General features: G+C 42.0%; 3 protein-coding genes across 3 annotated transcripts in view; 1 reads left to right on the plus strand and 2 right to left on the minus strand.

Moving 5' to 3' along the window:
- LOC311004857 (uncharacterized protein) overlaps window positions 1–27,402 on the minus strand; it is a 340,983-nt gene that overhangs the window by 304,617 nt on the left and 8,964 nt on the right. Inside the window, exon 5 of the mRNA XM_083997040.1 lies at window positions 1,413–1,586. Coding sequence (XP_083853166.1) covers window positions 1,413–1,586 — 174 coding nt within the window. The remainder of the gene's footprint in view (window positions 1–1,412; window positions 1,587–27,402) is intronic.
- Window positions 1–27,402, plus strand: part of LOC311004883 (tRNA wybutosine-synthesizing protein 4-like) — a 196,513-nt gene that overhangs the window by 135,356 nt on the left and 33,755 nt on the right. The gene's annotated exons all lie outside the window — the stretch shown is intronic.
- Window positions 3,654–15,143, minus strand: LOC311004708 (NLR family CARD domain-containing protein 3-like; the record flags this gene model as incomplete). Its single annotated transcript, XM_083996880.1, has 10 exons — window positions 3,654–3,750; window positions 3,842–4,015; window positions 4,134–5,943; window positions 6,263–6,491; window positions 6,652–6,730; window positions 9,406–9,507; window positions 10,216–10,294; window positions 11,356–11,430; window positions 11,560–11,651; window positions 15,019–15,143. The coding sequence occupies 10 exons, from the start codon at window positions 15,141–15,143 to the stop codon at window positions 3,654–3,656; spliced, it is 2,862 nt and encodes a 953-aa protein (XP_083853006.1).

A 27,402-nucleotide genomic window follows, 5' to 3' on the forward strand; every position in this document is an offset into this window, starting at 1 on the left:
TAGTGAGAAACACTGAGTGTGAACACAACTTGTGTTTGTCTGAAGAAAACTCCCCAGGAAGCTGAAGAATGAGGCTGTGAGCAGGTTTCCACAGGAGCCACAGCAGCAGTGAGTGGATGAAGGAGCTCTAATAGAAACCATCTGATCACAGTGACAGGACGGATCAGGATCTCATGATCAATGACTCTGTTCTTCTCTGCTCTTCACACAGATCAGCTGCAACACACTGACTCACTGAGATCAGTCACATCATGTGGAATAAAGCAGCCGTCCTCAGGACCAGTCCTGAGCTCCATCAAACCTGTCCACACATTTTGACTGGACTTGAAGTCAGAGTCCAGAGGAAGCAGAGAAACTGTAGAGCAGAGAGAAGCAGGCTCAACTCAGAGCACATGGACTCAGACAGGAAGTGAAGCTCCAGCTGCTGGAGACTTTCATTAAGGAGCCACTTTGTGGCTTCATCTGATCTGGAGTCAGCACACACACAGTCTGAAAACAGCTGTTTGATCACACACATTCAGCCACAAACACTGATTATTACACTGTTCACTACACTCACTTTCTTCTGATTGACAGCTCCAGGCCTCTGGACAGTGATGACATCTGGATGTCACACTGTGATTGACTGTCTCCTCAACACAACAACACATCTCATCAGGACAAGACCAGGATCTCAGAGAGACTGAGCTGATTATTGATCATCAATATCTGACCAGACAGAGACCTGATGGTGCCGCCTGGTTTCTGTCTCTTATTTCCTCCTTGGTTGGAGACGCTGGGAGACGAATGTCTCTGAGCAGTGGACATGCTTTGATTCTTGTTGCTGTGTTGTTGTTAGTATGTCCACACTCAACAGGTGTCTACAGTCTCTGGGACTGTTCAGGTCAAACACTCTGTTGGTTCAGGAGCAGTTCAACCAGCTGCAGCTGAAATGTTTCCTGATACACTCTGAAATAAAGTCTGATCCAAACATCTGGAGAGACTCAGAGCACAGCTGCCAACAGCTGCTTTCATCACTGACATCTCTTCTCCTGAATATGACACAGTGAGTCATGGTGAGACACTGAAGTCATCATGAGGAGAAACTCCTGATCCCAGTAGTTCATCACTGTGACTGATGACAGCTGCACAGCTCATGTTTGAAACACTCTGAGATTTTGGCTTCAGTATAAACTATGTTGGGACGAGTCAGACTGAGACAGAGGACGTCAGTGGAGTGGGCGGAGCTTCACTGTGGCCTACACCACCTCTGGATATGGTCTGAGTGATGGGATCTGATGTCATCAATGCATGGATCACCTGAGACAGATGTTAATACTAGGTGTGACCAGGTGTGAACGGGGCCATAGAAAATGTTCCAGCTCCTCCTCCTCTATCAGACAGTGTGTGTGGCTGCAGCAGCCTCTCCATACCTGAGAGAGTCCAGTCTCCAGTCTGGATCCTCCAGTCCAGCAGACAGCAGCTTCACTCCTGAGGCTCCTGGATGGTTGTAGCTCAGGTCCAGCTCTCTCAGATGGGAGGGGTTGGAGCTCAGAGCTGAGGCCAGAGAAGCACAGCCTTCCTCTGTGACCAGACATCCTGACAGACTGAACACACACAACAACACACAGGAACCCTCTGTCAACACCTGCTGTTGTGTTCAAGTGGCATCAGATAAACAGCTGGATGGATCCTCACCTGAGAGTCTCCAGTCTACAGTGTGGACTCTCCAGTCCACCAGACAGCAGCTTCACTCCTGAGTCCTGCAGGTCGTTGCTACTCAGGTCCAGGTGTCTCAGACTAGAGGACTGGGAGCTGAGGACTGAGGACAGAGCTTCACAGCTTCTCTCTGAGAGGTTACAGCCGCTCAGTCTGAAGAGGAATTCAGGGGAAAACACTCACATACTCAATATGAAAGAAATAACAGGTTAGAATCATAAATACACAACATTTCAACACAAACCTGAGAGTTTATAGTGTTTCTTACTCAACATGTTCCAGTTTGTATAAATAGATTTATAGATATATTTGATTATATACTGTGATCTCTCACTCATCTTTGTATAATCATATATATATTTGTTTTGTTGTTTGTATACAGTCAGTGTTAAAATCACAGACACCCCCTAAGGTGATATAACCCCGCCCTCTGACCTTTGACCCTCTCTTTCCCTCCAAACATTTGCCTGAAGACAATGTGACTGTACTGACCTCACTTCCTTTGTTTGTTGATTCAAGTTGCTCATGTTGTTTCAATGTTATCATATTTATTTTTATCTCATACTAGAGACCTGAGTTTGACCTTAAAGGGACAACGAGGAGTTTCTATTTGGTTATAAAAAAAAGTCTCACGTTAATGTGGATGAATCTACACTTGTTAATGGCTCCATTTTTGATAAATATAGCGTTTTGTCGTTTTGTCTCTCTATATGTTATTTTGTTATTTTAATTAATGTTGGAAATGTTGGGCGAGCCGACCAGCGTTTCCTTACTTTAGGTTTCCCGGACGCTGCCCGGCGGGTCATGAGAATCGTCGTTTATGGTTGGAACTACGACAGTATCTGATCGTCTTCGAACCTCTGACTTTCATTGTTGATGAATGAAAACATTCTGGGCAAGACGTCCGTCTTGCGCCGGTCAAAGAATTTCATCGTGCGCACGGAGGCTCATGGTAAATGTAGTAGAAAACACTTTGCTTTCCAAAACTCCTTGTTGTCCCTTTAAAGTGAATCAAAACTGTTGATGTGTTAATTAAGTTAAAGCAGAAGTAAGCGGAATGTTTGTGTTTATATATAAGTCTTAAATAGTTATATCTTCCGACAGCAATCACTTATATAGAGTGTTTGGTCTGAAACACGGGTCTGTCAGTCACTCTGCTCTGCTGTAAGCCGAGGAGAAAACTTTCCTTGTATCCTACAACCTTTATCCAATGAGGAGAGAGAACGGCAAAAAGGGGCGGTCCTCTCTGTGTGTGCAGCCAAGGGATGCGCGTGAATGTGGTGACGTAGGGACGAGGGCGGGGACTGCTAACTCCATCGCTGACAGGAAGTTAGCCAAAACGACCGGATCACTTACTTCTGCTTTAAAGAAAAGTAACTTAATTTATCTTTATAATTTGTTTGATGTCATAATGTGTAATGTTCCTTTATTATTTCATTGTACAGAACAAATCATCCACTACCTACACCAACCATCATCTATATGTTTTCTCCAAACAATAAAATATTGGGACAGATTCCTGGGAACAGTGTTTTAATGTTCACACCACTTCAGATGTTCAGCGAGCCACCACCACCAAATGCAGTTTAGTTTCATCAGTCAGTGTTTGTGTCAGTTCACACTTAAAAACAACTCCTTATAAGTTCAGTTCATACAGATGAAAAATGAACTAATTCGTGTTCATTTGTTCTGTTCATTAAAATAAATAATCAGCTGTTGTTTTTCAGTAGAATGTGGAAATATCCAGGGGCTTTTTTCTTTTTTCACTTGTTTGTTCATCAAACTGCTTCAAACACTCAAACAAACTGTCTTCAGCAGTAGTAGATGTGTCTGTACCGTCTGTACCACAACAACATACTATTGATGCTGAGGCGTCTCCATGGAGACGTGATGTAAAACTGTCATAAAACCTGAGCAGTGTTCACTCTGGTGACAGTGAACGCTGCTCAGGTTCATCATTTATAAACTGATTCATTCAGTTCAACGTTCACTAAAAACATGAACATGTCCAATGAAGCACAGCCTTCCTCTGTGACCAGACATCCTGACAGACTGAACACACACAACAACACACAGGGAGCCTCTGTCAACACCTGCTGCTGTGTTCAAGTGTCATCAGATAAACAGCTAGATGGATCCTCACCTGAGAGTCTCCAGTCTACAGTGTGGACTCTCCAGTCCAGCAGACAGCAGCTTCACTCCTGAGTCCTGCAGGTTGTTGTTACTCAGGTCCAGGTGTCTCAGACTAGAGGGCTGGGAGCTGAGGACTGAGGACAGAGCTTCACAGCTTCTCTCTGAGAGGTTACAGCCGCTCAGTCTGAAGAGATGATCATGAGGAATTAAAGAAGAAAGGAGTTTATTTTCTGTTCTGTTGAAAGACAGAAGGGTTGTTATACTGTATAATGATGAATAAATCCAACTATCTCTACACTTACAGAGCTTTGTTAGAGGTTTTGACCACTGGCAGCAGCCTCAGAAGACCCTCCTCTGAAGCAGAGTATTTCTTCAGGTCAAACTCGTCCAGATCTTCTTCTGATGACAGTAAGATGAAGACCAGAGCCGACCACTGAGCAGGAGACAGTTTACGTTTGGAGAGACTTCCTGATCTCAGGTATAGTTGGATCAGCTCCACTAGAGAACGATCATTCAGCTCATTCAGACAGTGGAACAGGTTCATGCTTTTCTCTGCAGAGGGAGTCTCTTCAATCTTCTCCTTGATGTACTTGACTGTTTCCTGATTGGACCGTGAGTCACTTCCTGTCTGTGTCATCAGACCTCGTAGGAGATTCTGATTGGTCGTCAGTGAAAGACCCAGGAGGAAGCGGAGGAACAAGTCCAGGTGTCCATTTGGACTCTGTAAGGCCTCGTCCACAGCGCTCTGGTAGAAGATTGTCTCTGCAGATTTGACTCCTGTTGTTTCAGTCTTCTTGGAGGTTGTTTGTTGTTGTGACATCAGGTTGAGTCCAGAGTTGATGAAGGTCAGATGGACATGAAGAGCAGCCAGAAACTCCTGAACACTCAGATGGACGAAGCAGAACACCTTGTCCTGGTACAGGCCGCTCTCCTCTTTAAAGATCTGTGTGAACACTCCTGAGTACACTGAGGCTGCTCTGATATCGATGCCACACTCTGTCAGGTCTGATTCATAGAAGATCAGGTTTCCTTTCTGCAGCTGCTCAAAAGCCAGTTTTCCCAGAGTCTCAATCATCTTCCTGCTCTCTGGACTCCAGTGTGGATCTGTCTCAGCTCCTCCATCATACTTGACCTTCTTCAGTTTTAGATGAACCACCAGGAAGTGGATGTACATCTCAGTCAGGGTCTTGGGCAGCTCTCCTCCCTCTCTGGTCTTCAACAGCTCCTCCAGAACTGTAGCAGTGATCCAGCAGAAGACTGGGATGTGGCACATGATGTGGAGGCTTCGTGATCTCTTGATGTGGGAGATGATCTTTCTGGCCTGCTGCTCATCTCTGAACCTCTTCCTGAAGTACTCCTCCTTCTGTGGGTCAGTGAACCCTCTGACCTCTGTCACCATGTCAACACAGTAAGGAGGGATCTGATTGGCTGCTGCAGGTCGTGTGGTTATCCAGAGGCGAGCAGAGGGAAGCAGGTTCCCCCTGATGAGGTTGGTCAGCAGCACGTTGACTGAGGTGGACTCTGTCACATCAGTCAGGATCTCAGTGTTGTGGAAGTCCAGAGGAAGTCGACACTCGTCCAGACCGTCAAAGATGAAGACGACCTGGAACAGATCAAACCTGCAGATTCCTGCTTCTTTGGTTTCAGAGAAGAAGTGATGAACAAGTTCCACCAAGCTGAACTTTCTCTCTTTCAGCACATTCAGCTCTCTGAAGGTGAAGGGAAATGTGAACTGTATGTCCTGGTTGTCTTTGTCTTCAGCCCAGTCCAGAGTGAACTTCTGTGTTAAGACTGTTTTCCCAATGCCAGCCACTCCCTTTGTCATCACTCTTCTGATTGGTCGGTCTCTTCCTGGTGGAGCTTTAAAGATGTCTTCTTGTCTGATGGTTGTTTCTGGTCTGTCTGGTTTCCTGGATGCTGTTTCAATCTGTCTGACCTCATGTTCATCATTGACCTCTCCAGCCCCTCCCTCTGTGATGTAGAGCTCTGTGTAGATCTGGTTCAGAAGGGTTTGGTGTCCTGCTTTAGAGATCCCCTCAAACACACACTGGAACTTCTTCTTCAGGGCAGATTTGAGTTTACGTCCACAAACTGCACCAGGAGCAAAATATTCTGAATGAAAACACAAGATATAAGATCAATAAGAAAATATAACATTTTAATTCCTCTAAATAACAACTATGAACATGTTTCCCTCCATGTGTTGATGTCAGTGAACGTCTCATTTGTGGTATGAATGAATACTGTACTAGCTGTATTTGTGACAAATAAAGTACCTTTACCTTTTTTAATGGTTGCTGTACACGCTTTGGGTATTGGGTAACAATAGAAAAGCGCTATATAAATGTCATCCATTATTATTATTATTATTATTATTATTATTATTATTATTATTATTCATTATGTTGAATCTTTAGAGAAATCCTCTTACTCCTCTGCAGACGCTCAGCCAGCTCCTCCTGCTTCATCCTCCTCAGGAAGTTCACTGTGATCTTCACTAATGCCTCTCTGCTGCTCCTCCTCTGCTCTTCATCCTCACCATCCAACACATCCTCATCCTCCCTCTGACTCCCTGAGCATTCTGGGTAATCTGGACTCAGAGCCTTGTGGATCTTCTTCAGCTCGTTCTTGACAAAAGTGACCATGTTCTCCTCCAGCAGCTGGAACAGAAACTCTATGAGTGACAGCATCAAACTAAAACCATGGAGCCAAACATCAGATCCATGTTGGACAGACTGACAATCCACTGGTGTCAAAGTGCAGCATGGAGATGATGGTGAACACAACAGATGTAACAGCAGCTGTTGGACATGTCCTCACCATAAATATGGAGTCCAGCTGTGTTTGATGCTGCTGGGCAGACTGACCACTGGGAACCTCTGAGCTCTCCTGGTCCACTCTGTGGAGGAATCAGTGTCAAGTCAACATCAGGACAGAGAGATAATACAAGATGGACTTTATATGTCCCCTGAGGACGTTCACAACAGACAGAGACACTTTGGTTTCAGACCTGGTCCAACGTCGTACAAACTGGTTCTTTTCTACAATAACCTGAGTCTGACTGTCAGTTACAGCTTACATCTGATCAGCTGATCCACGTCCGCCTTTAAAGTTAACGGGCCAGTCCTTTGAGTCATTGCTCTTTAAAGACAGACAGCTGGGTTCAGGAGAGTCTGGTCTCTGCTGCTGGATCCTGAAACAACAACACAACTCATGTTTAACAGTTTTAGGTTTTCAAAAAAATTCTCTGCAAAGTTATTTTAAGTGTTACATAGGGCTGGACGATTAATCGAATTTTGATCGTGATTACGATTTTGGCTTCTCACGATCATAAAAACACTGTAATCAAAGATAAACGATTATTTTTTTGTCTATTGGTGTTTTATTCTGAAAAACACACATGCGCCTGCACTGCACTCCTCTCTCAGTTAATGCTGTGGACGAGTCCACTCGTGTGTTGACGGCGGCGTTTAAAAATCAGCGCCAGTGAAGAGAGAGCAGCGGCCACCGCTCAGGACGAATGAACGGGAAATAATCATTTAAAACACTCGCTCGTCTCCTCAAAGCGGCCGCACAACAACAACCCTCCTCCTCCTCCTCCTCCTCCTCCTCCTCCTCCTCTTCCCCCGGCCCGTAGGCTACATGTGCATGTTTACAAAGCCGGCAAGGAAGCAATCTGTAGAGCTGCGGATAACGTTATACGATGTTACGACGTGTTACGTGTATTTGTGTAGTTTAATCTGTCATAAACAAGAGATCACTTATGGCGCGCGTCAAAAAAAAAAAAGTTATGGGGTGCGTTTGTGACGAGAGCTGGGACAGCGCAGCGGGGCGGAGGCTCTGATCTTCCCAGGTTGGATTTCATCCCAGAGACGCAATAAGCGACACACATGGAAGCAGAGAGCCTCCATTCTCCCTCTTAATAAGTTAAACCATGACAATTAGCCCACTCCAAATCTGTTTATTCAAGGTAAAAATGTAGAAAAGTTAAGCTAAACATCCTGTATAGTTTCTGCTGCTGGATCATAAAACTTAAAAAAGAAGAAGTTTTAAATAGATTTTGAATAAATATTTAAAATTATAAACTTAAAAACCTTAAACACACATTGGCACTGTTTATTTAAAGGTGTACAGAAAAGAAAATTGAATTTGAGCCCACTTTGGGTCATAAAATCAATGTGATAACTCATCTATCAGACGATGTAGGCCAAACTTTGTGAAAAATTCTATTTTTGAGTAAATCCGGGATGAAAGTGTGTATTTTTTTTTCGCATTGGATAATGCAGGCGCACGGATTATACGTCAGCCTGTACACGATTCACCAGCCACTGATATTGGATCCGTCATCCGTCATTCAAACGTCTGAGAGACGCACACACACACCGAGCTCGGTCTCGCCCCAAGCTTTGAATATCCCGCCCGCTCGATAACGACCAATCAAATTCGTTTTCCTCACTCGGGTAAACTCGTGTTGCTGCTCGTGACAACTCGGCGCGACAAACAGGACAAACGGCCATTTCTGTACACCTTTAAGGTAATAATGTAGCATGGTCAAGCTATAAATCCTGCATAGTCCCCCCCCCCATAATCGTGTAAATAATCGTGATTTCAATATTGACCAAAATAATCATGATTATGATTTTTGCCATAATCGTCCAGCCCTAGTTACAAATGTGAATGAGTTCCTTTTCCTACATTTTGTAACAATGGGCCTCATTCTCATTCACCAATATCTCTTTAAGTTCATTCATCTTCTATCCAGCTCATCCTCACTAGGGTGGAGGGTGAGCTGGAGCCTTTCTCAGCTGACTTTGGGCAGGAGGTGGGGTTCACCCTGGACAGGTCACCAGTCTATCACAGGGCCAACATATACACACACACATTCACACCTATGGGCAATTTAGAGTCACCAGTTCACCTGCATGTCTTTGGTCTGTGGGAGGAAGCTGGAGAGAACCCACACATGCACGGGGAGAACATGCAAACTCTACGTCAGATTCATGAACGTGTTGTTAAATCAAGAATACCAGAGAAGGTGAGTTGAGAAAGAAAGTTAAAATGTCCAAACAAAAATCTAAAGGGAGCGTCGGACTTCAAACATAGAAAGAACTTTAGTGCTGAAGTGGAGCGACTTCTGCAGGAAGTGATCAAAAAGCAGCTGTTATATTTAGTAGCGTCAGCAGTGGATGCAATAACAGAAAAAAGATGCATGGGATGCTGTCAGTCATTCACTGAACGTGTGTCTGAGTTATAACTCAGCTTTTAATGAGAATCATTGAAATGTGACTCCACAGGAAGAACATTCAACAGACACTCAAAACCTTTGAAATGTAGTTTTGTCTCTTACATCTGATCAGCTGATCCACGTCCTCCTTTAAAGTTAGTGAGCCAGTCCTTTGACAAGTTGCTCTTTAAAGACAGACAGCTGGGTTCAGGAGAGTCTGGTCTCTGCTGCTGGATCCTGAAACAACAACACAACTGATTAATGTGCATGTTGGAGAAAAACTGATGAGAAATATCTTCAATCTTTTAATAAACACAACAACTGACTTTTAGAGAGAAAGTCTTTCTGACCTTTCAAATAAAGATAGTCTCTTGTTAAACTGATGACGACCAATGGACTCATCGTTGGATCCAGGTCCAAGTCCAGACTGTGGCTTGTGCTGCTGCTTTGGCCTTGAACACAACACACACAGATCTTTGAGTGTGAATAATGATGGAGCAGTGATCTGAGTCATGGACAGTTAGAGATGCTCATCTGACCTTTGACCTGTGGTCTGGCTTTTGGTTTTAGAGGGAGGGGCTCCCTCCTCTCTGTCCTCACACTGATCCATGCTGCTGAGCTCACATCCACATCAGCTCACACACACTTTCTAGCTTCACCTGCAGAGGAAACACACATCATTCATGTGCACACCAGCCAGTGGCGGCCGGTCAATAGGGGGCGCTAAGGCGCCGCCCCCATCAAAATTTCAGGACAAAAGTGTAGACACAGTAAACATAAATAGCATAATAAAAAGTAATTACCATATCTGTTCAGTGTTCACTCATACAATGGGTTGTACTTTGAAATTTGTAAGCCTTTCCATTCCATATTGGGTTTATTCAGGGTTGTTTCATACATTTCAATAGCGAGGGGCGCCAGCCTAATGAGTGTGTATGTGGGCTCTTAAACTTTTGGCTTCCATGTGACTTCATTCTGGTCTCTAATTGGTCACTTCAAGATTCTCCTCCGGGCGCAGAGAGCTGCGAAAATTGAAATTTTCTGCTTGAAAAGTGTTGATTGAACAACTGTTGCAGCTCTAAAACATTCTCCACAACAATATTGATGATTTGTTTCCAATAATCAATAACCCAGAGTGTTAGCTGTGTGTAACCACAGACATGAATGGCGAGGACACAGAGACAGTGTCCAGCTGCTCCTCTTCTAATAGATTTAAATGAGTCAGTGAGCTGATGTAACCTACAGAGTCACAGTTTCATCTTTAATCGTGTGTTTCTGAGCTCATCAGGTGTTTTTAATCTACAACCTGCAGCTGCAAAGTGACCAGTAGCTTCACCTGTCAGGTACACGAGCTGCAGTACAAGCAGGAAGTAGCACAACAAGGAAATACTCAAGTAGAGTGTACAAGTACCTCACAACTGTACTGCACTAAATGTACTCAGTTACTGTGAAGAACCTGATGCTGAACATTGATCAACTCTGGAAAACCAATCATCAATAAAGAAACTGTCAGTATTGATCAGTGATATAGGCAGTAACAGCTTCTGCTCTTATTCCAGCGCTTCTACCCACAACATCCACACAACATGGAGGACACGGTTCTACCCACAACATCCACACAACATGGAGGACACGGTTCTACCCACAACATCCACACAACATGGAGGACACGGTTCTGTCGGTCCAGACTTTACAGTTACAGCTCTGACTCAGCTACAGTAACATTATAATAACACAACAACAACAACAACACAACAACACTTTGAAGGGCAGAGAACTCAGGTAACGACAGGTGTTAACAAGGAAAACATTCAGACTGTTCACCTTACCTTCACACGACGAAATAAACTGCGACACAACCGCTGGGTAAAAGTAAACAATGAAAGTTGCCTCACCTGTTTGACATGAGGACGAGGTCTTACCTGGACAAACCTGCTCTGCTGCTCTTTGCTCCATTTCTCTCTCTCTCTCTCTCAGTTGATAAACTAAACAAGTGTAACCCTGCTCCATGAGCACGTTGCGGGTTAAAGATTCATTCTTCATAAAACATTTTTTTTTAAAAGACAGGACTGTTCACCTTACCTACACACGACAAAATAAACTGCGACACAACCGCTGAGTCAAAGGTCAACCTGTTGGACGTGACGCTGTTCTCTTCCCTGGAATAATTAACCTGCTTCGCTGGACTTTGCTCCAAGAAATAAAAAAAAGAACATTTATCACACACACAACATTAATGTCACGGGGTGACTATGGGGAACCAAAGTATGGGGGAGGGAGGTTCCTAGGGGAAGACTTACCTGGTGTACCCAAGATGGCCGCCTCCAGAGTCCCAGGGGAGGACTTACCTGGTGCACCAAGATGGCCGCCCTCAGCTGCAATCAATACACAAGCAATCAAGCTCTCATTGACTCACCCATCAAACCTGATGTGCTGCAGGTGTGCAGTGACTAGACTGTGTGGCGATTGGGCCACAAGCTGTGTGTGGGTGTGTTTTTATATACCTTCAGGTATGGGATTCGAGAGGCAGATCACAGAACCGACGGGGGAGCAGAGCTGGTCGTGGAGAGGACTGGGAGCTGAAGGTGTGGTGGAGCTTGGAGGAGCCGAAGCAGGACGGAGACAAAGGATCAGTACGGAGCTAAGTGCCTCTCTCTCAACCACATTACTCTCTGCTCATGAGAATGAACTGCTGTGCCCACTCCATCACCCTGGCTGTCTAGTGGAGTGTTGCGGGACCCAACCTTAAGTGTGATTTGCCTTACCTGTTTTCTTTTTGTGTGTTTTTGCCTGCCTTCACCAGCGTTGAGATTTTTGTGTGCCGTTGCCCTAATAGGATGCCATCATCGTGTAGTCGGGCCGTAGCAACCTGCTCCCCCCCCCCCCCCCCCCCCCCGCCTGGATGGTTTGGACTCACCTTTGCCCTTTAAACCCCCCCCCCCTTCCTCCTCTAGACCATATACTTTTTTATCCATTTTCGTGCAAAGAGACTGCTTTTTTTTTTACAGTCTTGGTGTCTGGTTTGCTCCTCTGAGTAGCGCTTGAGAGTCAACACAGGCAGTTTCCGCCTGTTACATTAACATAAAGGTGAACTGAACCAGATACTATGACAATTATCTGTCACTGACATGAAACACTCAAGTGGATAACTTTGAATGAATCAGGTGATAATTATTATTATAAACAGTTATTGGTCTAACAGCTATAATAGTGCTGTGATGTCACTTATTGTCCAGCAGGGGGTTTAATACGTAGCCTAGATTCATCAGGAGGAAACCACTGAAGTGAAATAGAGAGCCTCAGCGGAAGCAGGAAGTAACGTTGCCATGGGAACTCAATTCGGAAAAAACCTCCATGTAAGTGAACTGGAGTCAAAATTTTATTTCTAATCCAAGTGTGATGACAAAACTCTCTGACCTCTACCTGTTTAAAACATCAGGGCCCGTATTCCTAAAGATTCTAAGAATCCTCTCAGAGAGCTCCTAACTTAACCTAAAAATTCCTAGCAAGGAGTCTTAGCTTAGGAGTGATTCCACAACACTCTCAGAACTCTGAGCAAGGAGTGGACAGAAACTCCTATCTTAGGGTGTATTCACACCTGCAGTCTTAGTGCGCACTAAATCTGGTGCGCACTAAATTTGGTCCAGTTTGGGTTGGTGTGAAAGCAAATCGCACTCTAATGCACCAAAACTAGTGCGGCCTGAGGAGGTGGTCTCGGTTCGGCTCCAGCCGAACTCTGGTGCGCACTAGTTTAGGTGTGAAAGCAACCGCACTCTGGTGCGAGCCAACTGCCAGGCGAACTCAACACGTTTGAGCTAAAAGAGCTCCCGTAGTCACTGACAACGGGTTAACGCAGCGGGGAGACCGCCCGGTGCTCCGGTGCTGCGGAGCTCTGTCCCCACAAACGAAGCAGCAGCAGCGGGGCAGCCGGTCGGTGCGGACAGGTCGGCGTCCGTCCCTCGGGTCCGCGGAGCAGCTGATTACCGAGCTGCAGCAGCAGCAGAGGTCCGCCGTGTTTAACGTTTAACCGGGAACTAACGGGACCGAGCTGGGTGAACGCAACCGGAAACCAGCCGGAAGTACCAAACAGAGTTATACATGCAAACAATATAGAAATAAATGACCAGAGCTACTAACAACCGGCCCTACTGGAGTCTCCATCATGAAAGTTTTATCAATCAGCGCTTCCAGATTTCAACCGGTAGTCATGGAGACGTGACGTTCTCCAAGTTTGGTCCCGAGTGACAAAAAGCAGGCGTGAACGCAACCGCACTAACTGAAAAATGAAACGATGTATCATTTTAACATTTGGCGCACTAAACATGTGTGAAAACACCCTTAGTGAGGAGGTGTGGTTGACCCCCGTTGCTAGGTATGAGTCATCATTTCAAACGCTGTGATTGGTTGATCCTAAAAGTTAGATAAAGAGCACCCGCCCCATGTGTTGAGGCTATAGTCCTCACTGCAGGTGGCCCCGGTTCGAATCCCTAGTGGAGCAGTCCTATCCTGCATGTCTTTCTGCCTCCCATTTCCTGTCTCTCTCTCAACTGTTCAGTCAATTAAAGGCCAAAATGCCCAAAAAATATACTTTAAAAAAAAGCTAGATAAAAAATATACTTTTGGTGATAATGGGCAAAGGATGGACCCTCAAATCGATAAATTTAACCATAAAATCCAATCTTATAAAGACTGTGTAATTGTAAAAATTATTTCACATAAAAGAAAATATCTGTTAAATGAATAGTAAGCTATACTTTAAAATTATCCTACAAAATGTGTGAAAACTTGCACAGTATTCACATAGTGAAACTTAGATTTATTTGCTTATATTAATTGCCATGCTGGTAATTTTTGCACTTTCAACTTTCCAACTCAATTTGGTATTAACGAGGGTAAAATGGCTCAGCTTTCATCAGTGTCTTTGATTGCTGACCGGCCTATAAGAAGCAGTGTTGGTTGGCTTTGAAATCTACCACAAACCAGTGAACAGCAATGGAGAAGAAAAGAACAAGGAAATCCAACTGGACAGAGGGACAGGAACAATCTGTAGCGTTTCATTAATTCACTGTCATCCAGTGTTTGGAGAATATCTCTCCTGCCTCTTCTGTCCACCATTTTGTCCTCTGCTTAGGGAACTCCTAAGCCACTTAAAAGTCCTCTTCCCTACTCTTAACAGATCCCACCTTAGGAGCTCTCTTAAGAGCTAGGATTCTTTAGGAATAGCTTTTATCTTTACTAGGATCTACTCTTAACTTTTAGGGGAAATTCTAAGAAAACATCATGATTCTAAGAATTTTCTTAGAATTTGGCCACTAGGAGCAACTCTTTGCACTAAGAATCTTTAGGAATACGGCCCCAGGTTTCATGAAGAGAATCAGCAGTTTGTTGTAAAACTATTGTAAAATAAAACTCTAAAGAATCCGTAACCAGAAAGACTCCAGGTGGCGTAGTGACGTCACCACATGGCGACCTTCCTTTCCCGTGTCAGTTGGTGACATATTTTTTGTGGGACACCAGATATGTAGTCCGTAGAGCGTCTTCACACTGAATACATTCTTCTGTTGCCGTTTTACGACAAACTGCAGATTTTTTTTTGGCATGAAACGTGATGTTTTAAGTAGGTTAAGGTCAGATATTTTTCTCATGACACAATCACGAAATAAAACTTTGACCCCCTGTACATGGAGATTTTTTCCGAATTGAGGTCCCATGGCGAGCTTCACTTCCGCTTCCGCTTAGGCTCTGTATAACCAAGTCTGACTGATCTCCAAGGTTTCAGAGAGATGGAGAATGTGTGAGCAATGGAAACTCCACATACACACAGCAAGAGATGAAGTGAAGACATAAACCACACCTCTCATAGAAGAACCTCAGAGAGGTAAGGAAGAATGAATCCACCTTCATTTTGAAAGGTGAAACTTCCTCCAGATGGAGTTTAGACGTGGAGAGGAGGCGAGACTTACCGGCACGGGTCCAAATACTGGACCCGGTGAGGTGGTTGGGTGTCCGGTAAGCTCTGGTTGTCAGCTGTCAGGGATTTCCCCACGCTGTCAGACGCAGTTGGATCAAAGTGTGGGACAAAGTGCATCTTAAAAACAGGATTCAGTGACTAGAAATCCTATGAGCGGTTAAAAACAACTAGAGGAGGTAAGCAACTATAAAACAGAGTAAAAAGCGTTTGTATTTTGTTTGTTTTTTCAAGTCGCAGGGGGAGAGCTCAGTTGTCAGTGCAAAAACTCAAAATCTTTCCAAGAATATTTGTCTTATTACTTGTCAAAATGTCTCATTTCTAGTCAAAACTAATCTCTTTCCACTTTAAATAAGACTCATCATCTAAAAATTAACTTGTTTTTATATCATTTTCATTTGTTTCAAACAATTTGTCACTTGAAATAAGTTGAAAAATCTGCCAGTGAAAGCAAGTTTTTTGTGCCACTTTCAGATTTTTCTACTTATTTCAAGTGAAAATCTGCTTGAAAGATGTAAAAAGTGTCTAAAAACAAGCTACTTTTTAATATGATGAGTCTTATTTTAAGTATGATGAGATTAGTTTTGACTAGAAACAAGATACATCTTCTTGCTGAGATGTTGAGTTTTTGCAGTGAGTCACTGACGCCATCTTGCTACCTGTCTGTCATACTTCCATCACTATTTTCTCGTTTTCCACCGTTTGAGGTTTGACTGCTCATGAATGACATGTTAGTAGAGTATAAACCCAGTAGAGCTCTGAGATCTACTGACTCAGGTCAGATAGTGGAGCTCAGAGTTCAGACCAGACATGGTGAAGCAGCATTTAGCTGTTATGCTGCTCACAACTGGAACAAACTACCAGCAGAACTGAGATCAACCCCAACTGTGAACACTTTTAAATCCAGGTTAAAAACACTTCTCTTTTCACATGCTTATAGCTGAGAACTTAAAACTTTATCTATTTTCTTTTCTTTTACAGTTTTACTGTTGCTTTTAACTCTGTTTTTAGTGTTTGTTTGTTTTTATTCTGTTTTCATGCTTCTCTTTTTTTTTTCTAAATGTTTTGTCTTTATGTAAAGCACATTGAGTTGCCTTGGTATGAAATGCGCTATATAAATAAAGATGCCTTGCCTTGCCTTGCTCCTATTTTAATGACGCTAACACTCACTATGAATGACCAGGTGAGGTCACAGGTGAGTGAGAAGGTGTTGCTGACCTCACCTGAAGTATCTGACAAACACACACACACACACACACAGTGGTTTAATATAATCTTAATGTGACACTCATTTGTTTGTGTGTCTGTTTGTTGTGTAACTGTGATAATCAACAGTTCACAGTGACAAACAGCTGGCGGCCATTTTGACCGTTTCTGAGCTGCTGCAGAGCGCCGTCCTGACGTCAGAGCTTTGTGTGGTGTAGTTCAACAGGTTCAGGTGAGATTCTGCCTCATGTGACGTCAGCGCCCCCTACTGTCATGAATCGGCACCTGCATCACAGAGCAAAGGAGGAAAGGCACAGGATTATGGGTAATGGTCACATCAACAGAGGATTTGCTTTGAGGTAAAGAGTGAGAAGAACTCTGTAAAGAATAAGAGAATGACCTGGAGTGTCATTCTTCAGAGACGTTTCACTGCTTCACATTTTTACAATCTTTAGTGAACAATATCCACTATTTCGTTTTCTTCAGCGGCTGTGAGGAACATGGAGCTGGGCTTCCTATCAGAGATCATTGCAGTCCTCACATGGAAATGGATCAGGGAGTTTTTCTGCCACATTTTCCTCCAACACTTACAAAACATTGATTAAAGCTGTGAACCACATCATCCATGTCGTCCTTTTTAATGTTACTGTAACCCAGTAGATGATTGGCTCTAATTATATGAATAGAATAATATTGTTTGTTGACCTCAAAATTCATTTATTTTAGGCAGTAGAAAGCTCTTATCGTCCCCACAGAAACATGAACATGACCTACAGTTAGTATTGTTGTGCATTAAAGGAAGATTAAAGGCATTGATAACCTCACTGTAAGAAAAAGCTGTGAATTTACAGCAGAATTCCAACAGTATTAACCTGTTATTTTTAAATACATCATTCTACTGTTAAAATAAACAAAAACTGTTAAATTTAGGTAATTTACTGTTCTTTTAACGGAACTATACTGTTTTCCTAATATACAGCACTTAACCGCTAATCTTTCATCTAAACCATCTAAGTCACGGTATCATGTTGTATTTTTTGCATTGTGGGAAATTTAACCGAAACTACACATGTGAAGCCGGATCTGTTCCTCTCTTTGTCGACCCTTCATCCACCCCCATCTAGCAAATTATTTGGTGAGTAGCAGTTTTATTTCATTTGTAAATTGGTACAAAGTAAATTGGCAGTGTTTTCAGTTTGTTTTCATCAGCCTATTGCAAATGTGCATGTCATGACAGAATGATTCGGTAGCTAGCTAAATTTTCACAGATGATAGATGAAGTGAATTCATGAAGCATTCATATAATGCCTTAATGGTGTAACACACCACAACATAAGAGGTCTGTTCATTCTGAGGTATTCCAGATTTTAAATTTTAGCTCAGAAATTTAGTGCTTTAGTACTTTTTCTAGTCAGTATAAGACCACTGTTGTTGCTGTTGTTGTTACCATGTTTGCCATTAATTAATGAATCTATGGGGGCTCATGATCCATAAGATGTTTGCTGAGTTCTTTGAGCGTCATTTACGGTACAGTTTTTGACATATTTCTTTGACATTACACATAGGCCTACTGAAGACTATTTGCTGCTGCGCTACTGATCACAGTAAGTATTTGTGAGTTGTTGTTCATATTGCACGGTGCTTCCTGTTTGTTGAATCATGGTCAAGTTTGCAATAATCTTTTCTTTGTCAGGTATATGCACCTCAGTTGCCTATGTGGGGTACATGAAAAGTCACAGCAATATTAGACCTGTAGTGTTGTCTGCCTGATTGCAAATTGCAAAAATGTGCAGGTGAAAGCAGTGAGCACATCTTAATTTACCAGGGCAATTCTTGGTCAAGTTTCAGGTAAACAACAGGAAACTTCAGCGCTGGATGGTCAGCATTGAGGGCCATGTCGTATGTGAGGGAATCCAACCCACCTTATTTTCCACCTTCTATCTTCAACCAGGAAGATGCCTCCTGTGCCCTTGAATTCACCCAAACGTCAGGTATTTTCACTATATATAACATGTGTTTTTTTCATCTTTTCAATAGCATGCTATTCTAAATTAACATTTGCTGCTTTTTATTGTGTTGTTAATGAATATGTGCAATGATTTTCCCACTGTCTGATGAGACACTATTAATTGCAGGTGCTTCATAAACCCTGAGAGGCACCAAAGGCTGGATGGGGCACCAGCACCACAAGCAAAAGGATGACAGCAATCAAACCACATGTACTGTATCCACATGCTGAAAGACTCATGGAATTTCAGCAGGACTTCATTTAGGTGAGATTATTCAATCCCATAACACACACACACCATCTTGTCTCATTGCTTTAATTCTTTCTCCCTCTCAATCTCACCCTCTTTCTCTCTCCTTTACAGAGTTGAAAGTCCCTTGCTGTTATTCTTGCCAAGTTATTTGTGTCTGTTTCTGAACATACAACTGTTTGAATGTTTCATTCTGGCATATTTTTGACTGTCTGAGGTCAGGACTTTGGATATTTTTTTCTGGACTTGTGGCTTTTCTTTGATTTTTATGTTCATAGACCACATTACAATAGCAGATTACAAGAGGATACAAAGGGCAGACACATCTGAGAGCTTTGTAAATTTATGACTTATCTATTGCTCAATTGTCTGTAATGTCTTTTTTTAAAGAAGGTGTCTGAATGTGGTCTGAATGTGGAGATTCTAAATTCATGTTGAAATAAAAGTCAAAGTGTATTAAGAAGCTGTGCTTTTTTCATATTGCAATTACATGCTGCTCTGTTTCTATTTTGTTGTAGTTTGTAGATTTTGTGAAGACTGATAATGTATTTTTAAACAAATCAGTTAACTGTAAAGTATTGTTAAAGTAATCTTAAAAAACAGTACACAGTGTAATTTTCAAATACAGTACAAAACTGTAGTTTTTAGTAACAGTAACAAATATGTAATTTTACAGTAGCATAATGGTAACCCAGCTGCCAGTTGTTTACTGTTTTTATAATAAAAAAACAGTCCCATACTGTTTTCTTCATTAACAGTAAAAAGCTGTAAATTTCCATGACAGTAAAAAACTGTAAATTTTACAGTATCATAATGGTAACCCAGCTGCCAGTTCTTTACTGTTATTTTACAGGAAAATTCTTATGAGCTATGATATATTGTGTGGATGCTGAACTAATTGTATTGTGTTGGTGTGTGTGTATTGCTTGCACTGATAATGTGCATTATAGACGGAGAAGCTGCTAAATATGTTCATTACGAGCAAAAGCAATGTTGTGAATTTAAAAATTGAAGCGTTTGATTTGTGTTTTTACTGTTTCACAGTTGATAACTTAAAGGATTCATTTAATGGTTAAAAAGAGATTAAACAAAATGAATCATATTTCATGGTTAAAAGTAAAAGAAAAAGTATTGTAATTCATGGAAAACAGCTAAAATCATCACATTTCATGGCAGAAAAAAAAAGCTGAAATAATTTATGGTTTTAAAATGTGTCAAAATAAATATTCCATATAGGCTATAGAACTAAAACCTGTACAGTTAATAAAATGTTTTCCTTTAGTCACTATTGTATTACAGTAGGCTACTAGTGTGTTTAATTGTGTGATTATGTGATGTGAGTATGGCCATAAAGAGAATAGTGTTATGACTATGTACTAACAGTCCTGTCTCTGTTCCCCAAAGACTTTCAAACAACATTAATTAAAACTCATTTTTGTTATTATTATTTTCTCTCATGTGGACATTTCCCATATGTGATAGAGAACAATTTGATTTGTCATTTGTGAAGAACAAAAAGAAAGAAACTGTGGAACATGAAGTCAGTTATTGTGCTGAATTTTCATTTTATCTTTATTTTTCATAAAGCATATGTTAACTCCATAGTAGCTTGTGACTTCATTTCCTCATTGTGTTTATCACTCAACTAACCCTCCTATTACGAGCCCAGTCTTTCCTGCTCCATATAGCTTCATATCCTGTGACACTTAACGGGACACATTCTGAATGAAATAGTGAGGGGAACTTCATTGTGTTGAGACATTTTTGATAATAGCATTTTATATATCTATCTATTCCCGTACTTTAGTGTTGTTTTTGGTGTTATTAAATATTGTCCTATAGTTTTCTTTTCTACAGAGTTTTATAGTAGGCAATTGGTTCACTTATTCTGATACTTACATTTATTTTCTGCCTCTTTAGTTCTGTGTTTAATAAATTCTCTGTAGAGTGTATTTGTCTTTTCACAGGCGTTTCCTAATCCCTTCATGATCCACGGCAGTGGCGTGCACAGACTTTTTGAAGGGCAGGGGCGAAAAGGAAAAAAAAGGGCACATAATAGCGCGTCCTCGCCACTGAAGAGGGCACTTTAGCACGCGTCTTGGCTTCCCTGAGGTCACTTTAACACGTGTTTTAGCTCCCAAGAGGCCACTTTAGCACATGTTTTGGCTCCTAGATGTGGCTCCTAGAGGGCACTTTCAGGGCTGCCAAGTTTCAGAAAATGACAAGAGTGAGACTGTAGCGACATGGTGCGTTTGGCCGGCGACCACAGGTCGGTGGCGAAAAATTTTGGCCTTTTTTAACATCGATTTGGCCTGTTTTAATATCGATACCTTAAGACTAAAAAAACGTCGATTTGGCCTGTTTTAACACGTGTTTTGGCCCCCAAGAGGGCACTTTAGCACACGTTTTGGCTCCTAGAGAGCACTTTAGCATGCATTTTGGCTTCCAAGGGGGCACTTTAACATGTGTTTTAGCTCCCAAGAGGCCACTTTAGCACACGTTTTGGCTCCTAGATGTGGCTCCTAGAGGACACTTTCAGGGCTGCCAAGTTTCAGAAAATGACAAGAGTGAGACTGTAGCGACATGGTGCGTTTGGTGCGAAAAAAAATTGGCCTTTTTTAACGTTGATTTGGCCTGTTTTATAATATGAATACCTTAAGACTAAAAAACGTCGATGTGGCCTGTTTTAACACGTGTTTTGGCTCCCAAGAGGGCACTTTAACATGTGTTTTGGCTTCCAAGAGGGCACTTTAACATGTGTTTTGGCTCCTAGAGGGCACTTTAGTACACGTTTTGGCTACCATGAGGGCACTTTAGCACACGTTTTGGCTCCTAGAGGGCACTTAAGCACGCGTTTTGGCTCCCAAGAGGGCACTTAAGCACGCGTTTCAGCTCCTAGAGGGCACTTTAGCACACGTTTTGGCCCCCATGAGGGCACTTTAGCACACGTTTTGGCCCCCATGAGGGCACTTGAGCACACATTTTAGCTCCTAGAGGGCACTTTAGCACACATTTTGGCCCCCATGAGGGCACTTGAGCACACGTTTTAGCTCCTAGAGGGCACTTTAGCACACGTTTTGGCCCCCATGAGGACACTTTAGCACATGTTTTGGCTTCCAAGAGGGCACTTTAACGTGCGTTTTGGCTCCCAGGGGGCACTTTAGCACGCGTTTTTCAACAATTGGGTCAAGAGGGGGGGCGAACGCCCCCCCTGCCCCCCCCCTGTGCACGCCACTGATCCACGGTCCATCTATAGAGGCTACTTTAGTTTGCTGCTTTGTTGTTTCACTGGACACTTTTTGTTTAATAATGATGTGAATATTCTTCAAATGTTCCATATACATTGTCAATATCGTTTTCATTATAAAGTGTTTACAAGTCATTCCTAAACACATTGATGCTTTCCTCTGTCCTCACTCTGCTGTAATGTGTTTTATTTATTTATCTGGCTGCTTTGTCTTGTACTTGCTGCTGTAACAGAGTTAAGGAGTTAGTAATTCCACTAACTGTAATTCTGTTATTATGGAAGCTGCACTACACTTAGTTTATTATTATTATTTATCTGCCTGTTACAATATGAAGTCGTTCACTCCTTTATTTATTTATTATGATCTATGAGTTAGAAGCTCTTATTTTGAAACGCCGCACTAACGAGCCCCTGCAGACTTCGCGGGTTGACCCGTTTCTAGGCAACAGTCTGCTGTCGGAGAGTCGTGGTAGGTTGACTTGTACTGAGCTCCGTTAATATAACTTTCTATTTGAGGGTTAAAGGTGACTTTATTGATCATACAGGTGAAGATCTGCTCCAGACAACAACTGCTGATGTTCTGTGATGATGCTGAGTGAGATACATGACAAGTTCATTGATACGGAAAAGCTTTTCACTAACTTTGATAGCTTCATGTTAGCTAGTGGCTAATCCTAGCAGCGTGACTGTTCAACAGGCAGAGAGAGTTTATTTTGTTCCAGTGTGTGTGTGTGTGTGTGTGTTATCCTGAGCTGTGACTGTGAAGCCTGATGCAGAGATTATTTCTCCTCTTTTCATTAGCAGATGTAAATAAAGTCTGATGGGAGTCTGACAGTGACGGTCCTTGTCCTCTGTGAAACTACACGACGACGCATGAGAAAGCACTGAACCGCTACGCTGCCATCAACTGTAACAACTGGTAGGTGCTCACTGAGCTCAGAGATTCATAGTCCACTCACTGGCTTGTTTTCTGTCTCATTGGTGAATATGTGGTCCGTTAAAGGGATAGTTCACCCAAAATTCAAATTTTCAAACTCATTATCTACTCACCCTCATGTGGACTAAGGGCTGGGAGAATTGTCAGAGTCCTCCGTGGCTTCTCTGAGTTACATCGGGGCTCCATGCAGCAGTATTTGTCCATATAATGGTTATGAATGGACACCACTTTTCTTTGTCCAAAAAGACACACCAAAAAACATCCAAATACCTCCATACTGCTCGTCTGTAATGTCCCTCTTGTATTGAAGCTCCGACATGAGAAATTGTTATGAAAAAAAATTAAATAAGTCTATGTTTTAAGCTTGTTTGTAGTGGAAGCTCCCAGCACTGCTCTTCCTGGTCCATCCAAATCTCGCGTGATTTGCAACATAGACTTATTTAACTTTTTTCGGAACAATTTCTCTTGTCGGGGCTTCATTACAAGAGGGACATTACAGACGAGCTATGTGGAGGTATTTGGATGTTTTTTTGGTGTGTCTTTTTGGACGAAGAAAAGTGAGCTCTGTTCACAACCGTCATATGGACATGCAGTGCTGCACGGAGCCCCGCTGTAACTCAGAGAAGCCACGGAGGACTCTGAAACTTCTTCCAGCCCTTAGTCCACATGAGGGTGAGTAGATAATGAGTGAAATTTGAATTTTGGGTGAACTATCCCATTAAGGCGGCACAATGGGCTGTGGTTCTGCTGGGTCCAGTGGTTTTTGGATATAGGCTCATGCTGAACATTGAATTGATAAACTCATCAGTCATTCTGTGCTTACTTGGATTTAGCAGATCAGTGTTTAATAGATAACGTTTAGCTTCATTGTTGAAAACCACTGTGCTGTGGAGCCGTGGTTCTGCTGGAGTTCTTCCTGTCTCTGCCAAATCAGAAATGAGAGGTTTAATCAGCAAAACTTCAAACTCTTTTAGAACAAAAAACTAATTCATCACATAATTTTGTCTCTAGTCTTTGGTTTAGAATTAAAAACCAGATACATCTTCATGAATTTGGTTTCTGGTTTCAAAAATAAAATAACAATAACAGGAATTTCCAAAAACCAAAACGGCACCATTTTTAATTGTTTATTAATTTCTTGATTGTGACATCAATGATGTCATATTTTCTTCTAGTTTTAAAATAAATCACATACTTGTGTTTTTAAATGATAATAAATGATGGATTATCTGATGAGACTTGAAACAGTGAACATTTAACACTCACCTGTTCATATTATTGTCAATGTAACGTAGTGCCACCTAACAACCACAAGGGGTCAGGGCATGAACATGAATGAAGACTCATATGAAAGTGGTGTGTTCAGGTAGAAGGTCACATGAGCAGGCTGGACTGCAGGCTCACTCCACTGTGTTTCAGAGTTCAGTGGTTTCTGGCTCTAGTCTGAGCAACGTGACTGGGAACACAGTCAGTCCACTGTTGAAGAACCATAATAACTGTAACCTACAGACTAGGGATGTGCACGGTTACCCGAGTACTGGAGTACCTGAGTAGGCAATCTGCTACTCGGTTATGAATTATTACGCGGTTAATTTAGGATTAAAAAAATGGCATGTTAGAGCGCTGTTTAGCGTCGGATCAAACTACATTATCATGCCATGGTTCGGCTTTTTGTAGTGTTAAACAGTTGCGGATCAAGCAACGTGATATTTTGCTGGGTAAAAGCGTTTTTGGATCGAGCCTCGGACTTTCAAACCTTTTACAATAATCTGTGGTGGTTCCCTCGGCGTAAACCGTCGGGAGGAAGACGACAGGTGTCATCAAGTCTGTTAGAAAATATGTTTTCAGTTTACAGATATTCTGAAACCTTCCCAGTTATTTCCTGAGACAATGCGAGGCAGAGAGGAGCGTAGGCACCAAACTGTAGTGTGGACTAATAAATAAGCACCGCTAATGATTAAAAAAAAAAAAAAAAAAAAATGTTCTCCTCCGAGGCAGCCGCAGCATAAATGCGCTGCGCTCAGAGCGAGAGCATGCAGTGCATTCATGCAGCGGCATAAAGATGCACATATGCCCCATATGTGCATCTTAAACTCCAGTCTCTACTTTTATTATCCACCTGATATTTTGTCTGACGACGCTGTGTGTCAGTAATGCGCTCTGTCCATCAGACAGTCCGCAGTCCCTTTTAGATATTGAATAAGATAAACAGACCTATAGGACTGAATAAGTCCATGTTTCTATAATGTTCACTTTTTGTTGACAGTTTAATTATTAATTCTGATGAACTGAAGTTCATTTAGATTTTTTCCACCACTTTAAAACCATAGAAAACTAAAATAATACACTGATATTGATTAAAATATTGAAAAAGAGTGTTTCATGTTTAACTTTATGTCTTCTGGAGATCGTTGATGATGATGATGCCACTGTAGCTACAGGCTCAGACTTTGCTGCAGCAGCCGTGGGTTTGAATCCAACCTGCATGAAATTTCCTCTATTTATCTTTAATAGTTCATACATATCAACAAATAACAAATAAACACCCTCAGAGTTGCAAAGATCAAAGATACATCTCAATAAAGTAGAATATGATGGAGGTCATGAACCAGACTGAGAGACGAGGCTCAGGAAACTTCTGCAGGTGTTTGGAGTTCATTAGGTTACAGTCGTGAACTCTCCCCACTGTATTATAGTTTCTTGATTTACTGAATTTTAGGTTTTCATTACAATTAAAAGAAATAAAGACATGAAACATTTCAGTCTGTGTGTTTTGAATCTATATAATACATGATGTGTTTCATGAGAGTCTACTAAAGAAGAAAAGGAAAAACAAAAATGTAATAAAAGCAAAGAGGAAAAAAGACAAAACAGAAACCAAGTTTATTCTCTCTCTTCACTGTCCTGTCTGAATAAAAGCAGAAATCATTAAAGTTCATTTAGCAGCAGTTTGTTACGTTAAAGTCTGAACATCTTGGGGAGAGTCCACCACAACACCTGCACTATACTATAAATATAATACAGGTAATACTCAGAAAATTAGAATATCGTGAAAACGTTCATTCATTTAAGTAATTCAACTTAAAAGGTGAAATGAATATATTATTTAGACTCATAACAGGCATTGCAAGATATTTCAAGCTTTTATTTGTTAGAATTTTGATTATTATGGCTTACAGCTTATGAAAACCCCAAAATCAGAATCTCAAAAAATTTGAATATCGTGAAAAAGTTCAATGTTGTAGCTCAAATTGTCAGCCAATTAATCCAAAACACCTGCAAAGGGTTCCTGAGCCTTTAAAAGCTCTCTGTCTGGTTCAGTACAGTTCGTAATCATGGGGAAGTGAATGAACTTTTTCACGATATTCTAATTTTCTGAGTATTACCTGTATATAATGATGTAACTAACACCTTCATGACCGAGTCCACAGTGAGTTTCAGTGTTATTCTGGTTCATGTTGCCGTGACAACATGTAAATAATGACACAGACGTGAACTTTGTTTCAGTTGAAACCTTTATTTAGTTATTTATTTTAACAGTCAGAACGACACGGTGCTCTTCATGTAGCTCAGGCCGACTTTTCAAAATAAGAGTCTGCAGTGAAACCACCTTCGTCCTGAAAGTAGCCTGTACCTTTTATCATAACATCGAAATCATTCAGAGAAACAATAACAGTCAGCAGCAGCAGAACAATAATAATAAGTGATTTTTCTGTTGCCATGACGCTGATGAGTTCATTATTAAACTGTGTTCATCTCTGTCCTGTGAAGACGACATGAGTGAGAGACAGAGACAGACGTGTAGAGACTGAACTGTCTGTTCAACAGAGAGAAGGTTTCTGTGACAGGAGGAGACTCTGCTTCACTCAACACAGACTCACTGAGGAACCAGGCCAGTAGAGTAAAAACCCAGGATAGAGAGGTTGAGTGAAGGTGGTGTTGAAGGTGTAGAGGCGGATCAGTGAGTCAGAGGAGACTCTGTAGAAGGACAGAGAGCCAGCAGGACAGTCCACATACACTGCTACTCTGTTAGAGACAGAGGAGGAGGAGGAGGAGGAGGAGGAGGAGGAGGAGGAGGAGGAGGAGGAGGAGGAGGAGGAGGAGGAGGAGGTGATAGGTGTATGTCTGTTATTGTGCCAGACTATGTAACCAGCATCAGAGCAGTCCAGACTCCAGGACTGATCGTTCCCTCCAAACCAACAGTCATCACTGTTTCCTTTCCTGCTGATTCCTCTGTAACTCACTGATATAGAAACGTCTCCTCTCCACTCGACCTCCCAGTAGCAGCGACCAGTCAGACCAGTTGAACACAGCAGCTGAGGCCAGTAGTCAAATCTGTCTGGATGATCAGGATATGACTGATCCTCCTTAACACCTGTCGCCTTCCTGTTGTTGTCAGACAGTTTGATGTTTGTGTTCACTGTGTTTGTGTCGATTCTGAGTGGACAGGAATCTGATGGAGAGAACAAGACACAGCTGCAGTTATTGATCATTGATCAGTTATTGACAGTTTGATGAAGACTCATGAGGTCAGTGATGTGACAGTGTGAAGATGGTTGAATGTGCTGCTTTGTTTCCAGTAGGGATGCACATTTTGAAATTTTTTTCTGACTGATAACCGACGCTCGTTAACCGATTATTAACCGTTAACCGATAAGATTACGACGCTCCAATTATTATTATTTTTTGCCGTTAAAGGGATAGTTCAACATTTTGACAAATTGGCCCATT

Source organism: Trachurus trachurus (genome assembly GCF_905171665.1).
Source record: "Trachurus trachurus genome assembly, chromosome: 21".
In the NCBI taxonomy this organism is placed as follows: Eukaryota; Metazoa; Chordata; class Actinopteri; order Carangiformes; family Carangidae; genus Trachurus; species Trachurus trachurus.